At 41.6% G+C, this 10,151-nt stretch overlaps 1 protein-coding gene across 1 annotated transcript in view; it reads left to right on the top strand.

Moving 5' to 3' along the window:
- LOC126335613 (sodium-coupled monocarboxylate transporter 1-like) overlaps window positions 1-9,152 on the top strand; it is a 108,008-nt gene extending 98,856 nt beyond the window's left edge. The window contains exon 13 of the mRNA XM_049999066.1: window positions 7,292-9,152. Within this exon, the coding sequence (XP_049855023.1) occupies window positions 7,292-7,625 (334 nt within the window). The 3' untranslated portion in view covers window positions 7,626-9,152. The remainder of the gene's footprint in view (window positions 1-7,291) is intronic.
- The last annotated feature ends 999 nt before the right edge of the window (window positions 9,153-10,151 follow it).

Raw genomic sequence — 10,151 nt, forward strand, 5'->3', positions numbered from 1 at the left:
CTGTTTCTCCATGCTATCCACAGCGTACTAATCATAGGCGCTCAGGTCGATGTCATGTTCCTCTACTTCAGGAATGCATATAACACGCCCCTTAATGCCGTTTAGAGAAAAAAATTCGAGCTTATCCAATATCGGATCAGATTATCTAGTGCATTCGGAATTTCCTTGCCGACGCAGCTCAGCGCGTCGGTCTCAACGGTACAAAATCAACGGCTGGTAAAAGTAACGCCGTAAGTACCCCAAGAAAATGTGGCAGGACCGTTATTGTTGCGAATGCATACCAATAATCTAGTACAATGCGTTGGAAGCGTTTTAAGACTGTTCGCAGGTGATGTGGTTGTCTATAAGAAGGTAGCAACGTCAGAAGACTGCAACGATTTGCAGAAGGATCTCCAAAGGTTTGATAAATGACGCAGGAACTGGCGTACGACACTAAACGTAATAAATGCAACATATTTGCATAGGAAAAGAAGTCAGGCTACGTGACAAATTGGTAGAAACAGAAAATAAAGTAAAATGTTTAGGAGTATGTATCCAGAGCAACCTTAAGTGAAGTGACCACATAAAACAAATAAAATAACAAGCAAATGTCAGACTGAGATTCATAGGAGAAGTGGTTGTGGGACAGTGAAATCAGAGCTCAAATGGAAAGATTAAATTATTCGTTTGTCTTGTGCACTCTTCGAAAGTGGACTAAAAGAGATACAGCTTGAAGGTGGTTAGATGAACATGATGCATGATAGGGGCCCTCAGGACCGAAAGTGATGTAATCATCCTTTTAATCGTATTAAAGTCATATGTAGGTGTCCACAATCTTATGTAATACTTAAAAATACGTCTGCGATTAAGAAACATGATAAAACTGTATTAAATATGGCAAAGATTCTCAGAAAAAGTATTTTCTTAACGTTATGCACGTAATGCCTGACCAGGCCTTTTCAGGCCTATTGTAATCTAATGCTTTAGCAAACGATCTTCTGACAGCCTATGAATGTTGATAACTGTAATGTTTTTATACTGGCAAATTGTATCACTTGCTAGGCTCTAGATATAACAATAATGGACTCCATGTTCATTGATGAACTTGACCTCAGATGTAAAAGGTGTTGTTCTCTTAACTGATGTAAATAAATTACGTTATTCTCCCTGTTTTTCTTTCTTCTCTTTTTCTCTGAGTTAGTAACAATCTAGACGTCCTTTCTAACCAAGAAACGTTCGTTACTTACATTATGGAACCATCTAGTACGTCTAGAAAAAGGAAACTTATTTAATAATGAGCCAAACGTTTCAATGATTGTTTCTGAATGGTTGGACGAATGTGAGTCTAGTATTGCTTCCAAATATGAAACAAACTGTTTATAGACATACGTCGGAGAGCTCAGAATCTGAAGATATTAGTGATGTCTCTTGGGATGTAAGTGATGTAGGCTTACCAATGATAGCTTTGCCTATTAATACAACGCAGCCTGCAAACTTAAATAATGTATGAAGTATACCGCAGCTTGAAAACATAAATAATGTGCCATGCTTAATCCACCCTTAAAATGCAAATAATATAGCAAGTGCAGCCCAAACTGGCCGCTATTTTATCAGATACGATGAAACTCAGTGGAGCGAATCAGCACCTCCTTCTAGCAGAACGCTTACTCACAATGTAGTGAAAGTTTCTCCAGATCATGTTAGGGGAACTAATACACAGACGGCAAAAGGTGCTGTGAGTTACTTCATCAGAAATAATATTGTGGATGAAATAGCTCAAGGTAAAAATCTGGACGGACGAAGCTCAGCAGCTTCAACAGGTTAAATATTGTGTAACGTTACAAGCAAAGAAATCAATTCATTTCTAGGGGTTTTCCTATTAACTGACAGTTACAGAGGCTGGGATATTTCTATAAGAAAATTATTTCACAACTCTACTGGCAGCCCAGTTCAAATGCCAACTTCTTCTATAGATAGGTGTTAAGAAATAAGGGTAGCCATTAGGTAGAGTGACAGACGACAAACCCGACAAGCTAGAAGCTAAGATTCTACTATGCCAGCTTTCTGCGAGTGTGAACTATTCACAAACAACTGTAGACAAAAATTTCATCCAGGCTAGAATATTACAGCAGATGAGCAGCTAGTGTCTTTCAGAGTGCGTTGCAGATTTCTAAAATTTATTCCAAGCAAACCAGGAAAATATGAAATAGAGATATTCTGGCTGTGTGACTCTTTGACATCATACGCTATAGATGAGCTTATGTACTCAAGAAAAAAATTCCAGGTCACCCTCGTCAAGCTAATTTTGCAGCTCATGTGGTAAACACCCTGGAAAAGACGCTTAGAGGAAGGTCAACCAATATCACGATGGACAACTACTTTACTAGTGTTTCCCTGTTTGCAGATTTGTTGAAGCAGAAAATAATAGCAATCGGTAATCTTCACCATAACAAAATAAATTCCACATGAAATGATACCAAGTGAGACACGACTTATACTGTCTTCAGCATTTTGAGTCAGAGATTATTTCACTATTGTGAGTTATGTAATGAAAGAACAATAAGAGCGTGATGCAAATTAATTCCACGCATCATGACACTGCAGTTGATTAAACTCACTGAAAAAAGAAACCAAATATTATTTTATTTTATAACGAAACAAAATCGGGTGTAGATTCTCATGACCAAAAGGCATGTATTTGCACTTCTCAAAGATAGAAAAAGAAGATGACGTTTGTTTAATAGGCTAATCTAATGGATGTTGCAGTATAAATGCTTTCTGTTTATTCACAAATCAATACCCAGAATATCGAAATGGGAAATCACATAAAATGGGAGTTTCTTAAAAGACTTGGGCTCAGAAATTATTCGTCCACATATAGAGTCTAGAACCAAAACTCCAGATTTACAAAGATTCCTACTATAAGCACTGGCTAAAAGTGGCGTCAAAATGGGTTAGGAAATGGATATTGTCCACCAAAGATAAACGACCCGAAGAGAAGCTTTTTGTGTCCATGTTAACTGTAAAGGAAAATCGATCAGTGTTGTTCAACTGTCCTAACTGTGTACGCAATGAACATAGTGTGATTGTTTGTGAAGCTTGTTTCCAGTAATGTGCTGAACTTGGTGACAAGCAGTCTTATCCTTATTTGGACAAACGGATGCGTAGCATAATTTTTTTGTTGCTACATAACTTAGCTATATATCTTTTTATTTTGTATTCGGATGCTTTGTGCACACATTTGCATTTTACCTCACCAAGACGATATTTCCAGTTTATATAAGTGCTTATATAAGTTATTATATGCTAAAATAATAAGATTAGTAAAGATTAAACTCAGACTTATTTCACTGAAATTAAATTTTTCCTAATTTGAACTAAATACAGATATGTTTTGTAAGACGTTATTCACTCGCAAATAAAAGTAAGTATTCGTAATAAACGTAGATAGAAATCTCATTGGGGGCTTCTGAAGCTCCCATCATGGAATAACATAGGTCCTAACGCTCATGCATACTAGGGTTAATTGTGAACAGCAGAGAAGTCACGTAGATATAGAGGTAAAAGTATATTGTTGAACATGGTGTTCTGGGGCAGATGATACACATGTGTTCACGTGATAACCTAAAAATTACGTCAGTTGCTATCGCTGTGCTCCTGGGACGTTGAGATTGGACCATGGGGCAATATAAACGTATCGCCTGATGAGATCAATCACTTATCTTGTTACACCAGTCCTATGGTCGTATCTGGATACGCTGTTATGTGAGCAGCTGCTGGAAACATTCACCTCACCACGGATGCTGGCTGATGTCAGCTGTGTTATGCTATAGGTGATATGGAATAAAGCTTTCATGGCACCTGCGGTACTAACAGAAGTCACCATGGCAGTTTCAAGCTACATGAACACTGACTCTGTGTACCACATCCCTACTCATTGAACCCATGCAATGCAGAGTCACTGCTGCATTGTGTTGCAATTAGGGACAACACGTTGTTGCATCGAAGGCATAATGTTTTAGCTCAGCAGCTTATAAGTCTCTTGAATTGTATTGAAATGTCGATTTTCGAAATTCCTAAAATGGAGTCATTCGAAAGGCTCATGTATCTAGAAGTATCTGTTCGGAATGATTTGAGATGGACTGAACACAAACTTAGCAGCTGGAAACATATGTGAGAAGTGAGGTCAAAGACCAGAAGAAAATGGAAGATACGGGAATTGACATTGTTAATAGTGAAGAGGCATGCCTGATAGAGATCAGGCAATAAGTGAAAGCAGTTAATGTGATTTTTTTATGCCTGGAGCCTGTAGAGGGATGTGGAATGCCATCATTTCTAGGGTTTCCACTGGTCAAAAGGACTAAAAAATATTGATTTTCTATTAGGTTGAAGATATGGGAGGTACATGGGATCGGAAGAGGAATTTGGATGGAAGGCATAATGGTTAAAGGAAATGGATTGTTCCTGGTGAGCTGTTTTTGGCTGCATTGGGGACAGAAGGATTCGGGTGTTGCAGAAATGCAAACTGAGACTGACGAACAGCTATGAGTAGATGTATAGTTTCAGGAAAAGTGGGACTTTGTAGATTTTACACATTTTTGAATTGTAGTCCGTGGATAGAATCGTGTTGCAGAGACTTGCAAGGATTACTAATCTTAGCACCGCATTGACTAGGGTCAGTGCTACACTTTTGTGCATTGCGTCTTATGACAAAACTATTCTTACTGTCGTATAACATGGTAACACGATACGATACTCAGACAACTTTTATGTCAACTGACTCTGGCTGCAGGAGCCTATGCAGTTGTATTAGTCTTATGTTGTATATTGTGACTGGGCCTTCAGCATTGCTGTGCCTATCATGATAAATGTACTTGTATGAAACTGTGTAGTTCAGCGTTTTCTTGGTGTCCAGACATATGCACACAGTCTGTCTGTCGGTGTGTGTGTGTGTGTGTGTGTGTTTGCTAATGCGCAGACTAGAGATTGTGGCACTGTGTTTGGCCGATTTCCAAGCACGTGCGCAGTGGCTGTGTGTTGCTTCTTCTCCAAGAAAGTTGAAACGTCTCTATTAGATTTTACTTAAACTGCTGCATGCTTACTCAGTGTTTTTAAACTGCTGAGTGAAATTGTACGTACTATCACTTTGCTATATTTTTGTCATTTCAACGCTGACCTACAGAACTCTCCCTGACAGATACAGCTCAAAGTTATTCTATTGATTTATGGTCCATAATATACAACGATACGCAATCTGGCTGCACAAATAATTAACACGAGAAATGGCCCTGAATTGGAAGACATCCTAACAATAACCATTACATTTCATAAGTCACTTATGTTGCAGAAAATCTTCGTTACACGAACTACTGCAATACAGCAAGTACCAATACAGCAAGCTAAATAAAGAGATTTTAACTACTGTACGGACTAGCTATTAAAAGGCATGTTGTTAACAGAGAAAAGGTTTTGTTGTAGAGCAAACAATGTATTTAGCGAATTTTACCTTAATAATGTGAAATCCATTTCCAATAATCATCAGCAAAATTAAATTTCCATGACGGGCACATGTCCAGCCGACTGCTCGTGCTAACACTTCACACTTCTAACCTCCATCACTGCCAACTATTAACATCCAACCTCCATCACTTCTGGCTATTCATCTCCAACTGCCATCACTGCTGGCTGTTAACTTCCATTCACTGCTGGCTGTTCACTCCTAACTTTGAGTCCGACCAGCCACAGAGTCTCTTACAGAGGGCGCACAGAGCTGTCAGAGTTATTAATGTAATGTATCGCGCTGCCAACATACACTACTGGCCAATAAAATTGCAACACCAAGAAGAAATGCAGATGATAAGCGGGTATTTATTGGACAAATATATTATACTAGAACTGACATGTGGTTACATTTTCAAGCCATTTGGGTGCATAGATCCTGAGAAACAGTACCCGGAACAACCACTTCTGGGTGTAATAACGGCCCTGATACGCCCAAGCATTGAGTCAAATAGAGCTTGGATGGCGTGTACGGGTACAGCTGCCCATAAAGATTCAACACGATACCACAGTTCATCAAGAGTAGTGACTGGCGTATTGTGACGAGACAGTTTCTCGGCCACCATTGACCAGACATTTTCAATTGGTGAGAGATCTGGAGAATGTAATGGCCAGGGCAGCAGTCAAACATTTTCTCTATCCAGAAAGGCCCGTACAGGACCTGCAACATGCGGTCGTCCATTATCCTGCTCAAATGTAGGGTTTCGCAGGGATCGACTGAAGGGTAGAGCCGTGGGTCGTAACACATCTGAAATGTAACGTCCACTGTTCAAAGTGCTGTCAGTGCCAACAAGAGGTGACCGAGACGTGTAACCCATGGTACCCCATACCATCACATCGGGTGATTCGCCAGCGAGGCGATGACGAATACACTGTTCCAATGTGCGTTCACCGCGATGTCGCCAAACACGGATGCGACCAGCATGATGCTGTAAACAGAACCAGGATACTTCCGAAAAAATGACATTTGCCATTCGTGCACCCAGGTTCGTCGTTGAGTACACCATTGCCGGCGCTCCTGTCTGTGATGCAGCGTCAAGGGTAACCGCAGCCACGGTCTCCAAGCTGATAGTCCATGCTGCTGCAAACGTCGTAGAACTGTTCGTGCAGATGGCTGTTGTCTTGCAAACGTCCCCATCTGTTGACTGCACGAATCGTTGCCTGTTATCTGGACTGCTAGTGGTGCGAGGCTGTTGGGATCCAGCACGGCGTTCCGTATTTCCTTCCTGAACCCACCGATTTCATATTCTGCCAACAGTCATTGGGTCTCGACCTACGCGAGCAACAATGTCGCGATACGATAAACCGCAATCGCGATACGCTACAATCCGACCTTTATTAAAGTCGGAAACGTGATGGTACCCATTTCTCCTCCTTACACGAGGCATGACAACAACGTTTCACCAGACAACGCCGGTCAACTGCTGTTTGTGTATGAGAAATTGATTGGAAATCTTCCTCGTGTCAGCACGTTGTAGGTGTCGCCACCGGCGCCAACCTTGTGTGAATGCTCTGAAAAGCTAATCATTTGCATAGCACAGCATCTTTCTCCTGCCCGTTAAATGTCGCGTCTGTAGCACGTCATCTTGGTGTTGTAGCAATTTTAATGGCCAGTAGTGTATAAACATGTAAACAGGCTACTTACAAAGTGTACAATAGTTGGGAATTGTCTTACACTCTGCACCCCAGAGATTCAGCCTCGTTTGAACATTACTCTAGGTTTACAGTAGGTGTCTTTGTTGTTGCTTTACAGGCCAGAAGCCACGGGCTCTGTGCCAGCGCTGTTCCGCGTGTCCTACATGTACTACACGCTGCTCGGTACGCTGGTGGTGATGCTGGTGGGCGCCGCCGCCAGCTTCGCAACAGGTGCCACGTCGCCCACCAGCCTGGACCCGGCGCTGCTGGCGCCCCAGCTACGCTGGCTCGCCGACAAGGGGCGGCAGCGGCGGCAGGGCGGCAGCCGACTCTCTGCTGGCGGTGGGCACGAGGGCAGGGGCGGGAGTGGGCACGACAAAGAGGAAGAGGGCGCCACGGAGCTGCTGGTCTGTGAGAAAGGGGCCGAGGCCCGAGGACAGCCTGAAGAGTAGGCGCCTCTCCACTGCGGTTACTGGCTGTACACGATAGACCGAAGTTTCTTACCCTGCATGGTTCCAGCATAAACGTCAACAGGAAGGATGCGACGTCACGACGATGTAAAGTTTATCAGGCATGGGTTACGGCATTGGATTAGTCCTCTTCAGAGACCAGTTTCTCAGAAGTTGCTTTCTGAGAATTCTTGGTGGAACACGAAATAAGCCCACGAGACATTTGAGATTCTTCCACATTAAAAAACTTAGGCAACTGTAGCCCCGTTGGGTTCCCAGCAATCGCCGATACATCGACAACTTAACACGCTGCCATTTTCAAGGTATAAATAACCACAGTGCATGGCAATTTAAACTCTCGGTGGATAACACTACACCAACCAAAAAACCAGAAGACGGCGTATGCTGGAAGACCACACGTTCATAAACTAACAGTACCATTACACAGGCAAAGATGGCTAGTGTCAGATGTTAAAGTGCAGTATTAACCAACAATCGGCGTGCAGGTGGCTCTAACACGATCCTTGTTTTGTTACATAATAGACAGAGTGAGGGCCTTGGTAAGATGCAGAGAAAAGTATCCACCTCTGTTTACAAAGTAATTTGCCAGTTCCATCTCATAAGTTTCTTTAACAACACTATTCCCACAACTATCACTGCAAATTACGATCTATCCATTGCTGTGTGTCCATTACAATGTTGTGCCCGGCTTATAGTGTTGCTATGTGAATGGGTGTAGGAAACGGTGGTACAGAAAAACTGTTCTGTGAAATGTCCTAATAGGTGGATGACAGGACAGTGAAACGAGTGTGTACAAAGCAATGGTGAGGCAGAAGCGGTTGTTAGGGGAACACGTTTAGAAGTTCGAGTCAGACCCTTGCTGTCGTAGTACTGCTCACAGTTTACCAAGTATAATACCGTCTTGGAATCATCATCGAAATTTTTCCCAGTTTCGCAGCTGAAAGCGTATGCTGTAACAATGACAGGAGGTTACTAATATACCCATGTCCTGATTGGCTACGAATTCCTCTTACCGAATTTTGCTGCTTTAAACCAAAACTGAACTGTGATTCCGTTATCAGCGTATCAACAAACGGGAAGCAAGATGCAGCGATGTGACACTAAATCCAAACAGGAACCACGTTTGCACGTACAGCTTGTCATAGGGTACACCTCACAGGCCAGCAGTTCTGTACTGATATTTTCCTCCCGCAATTAGCAAGCTGTGTCCTCCAAATCGTGTAGACATGTAGCTGCAACGAATACGTACATAACAACTTTCTCAAGCGCTAGTAATTGATCTGGAATCTCTCAAATATTGTTCGAGATAACCGTTATCGGGAAAGATTTTGTATTACTAAGATAGTGTGTAAACAACATGACTTTGTTATCAACATGACTTTGTAAATCTTAAGTTATAATTACAGTACAAGAAAACTTCCTGTTCTACACATATGTTACTCTGACTCTCTATTAGGCATGATGAGAGACGAATGACAATGTATCCAATAAAACTTCTGAATTTTAAAACTGTGCTTCGAACTTCACTTTCTTGCAATTTCAATGCTTGAAAGTAACTCTGCTATCATGAACCCACATAAGGCATATCTCGAAACCTTTCCCAGACCAGGTTCGAATGTTTCTTTTTCATCGCCCCTTATTAAAAATTGTACAAATGTGTGGGAAATCTCATGGAAATTAACTGCTAACGTCATCTGTCCCTAAGATCATACACTACTTAACCTAAGTTATCCTAAGGACAAACACACACACCCATGCCTGAGGGAGGACTCGAACCTCCGCCGGGATCAGTCGCACAGTCCATGACTGCGGCACCCTACACCTCTAGGCTAGTCCCGCGCGGCCCACATTAAAAGATTTTATTCGACGACCATGTAACAACAGTCCTCTGAATAACAAATACACTTAAATCATATATCTTAAGCGATTTTTTCCTGACTAGTATGTTATTCGCCATCTGTCACTTAAATTTTTCGATTTACTTAAGTAAACGCCGAAATTCACGTTCAGAATTCACAAATAAATTGAAAAGAAGTGCCATGGGATAAAGGCGTTTCAGTCCGTGGGAACTGTGTATGTGGAGTACCATTATATATATATAATTTGTACAAAACCCAATATTTGTGGTAAACAATTCAACACTCACGACAGAACACTCATTCATCCCATAAATCAAACTAGGAAATATATCGAATGCAAATGGTGCGTAAAAAATTCGACTAGGAAATGCACAGAGCGTCACCAGAATCTTCACAGAAGATTTATATACTCAGACTGCTACAAGCATTGGAACGCAATCTCCATATTTGTAGTGACTGCAGAATTACAAATAACTAGGCAAAAATGGAAGGACGCTGCAACCCATGCCCTCTGTAGTGTTAACGAACAAAGTTTGTCTTGAAGAAACGGCCAGTACGAATCAGGACTAATGATTTCACCAAATCATTCCACAGGCGGACTGAATAACACTAAAGTTGAATGGAATGGCAATAACACAATTAAAATGGA

This window comes from Schistocerca gregaria, chromosome 2 (assembly GCF_023897955.1).
Source record: "Schistocerca gregaria isolate iqSchGreg1 chromosome 2, iqSchGreg1.2, whole genome shotgun sequence".
Classification (NCBI taxonomy): domain Eukaryota; kingdom Metazoa; phylum Arthropoda; class Insecta; order Orthoptera; family Acrididae; genus Schistocerca; species Schistocerca gregaria.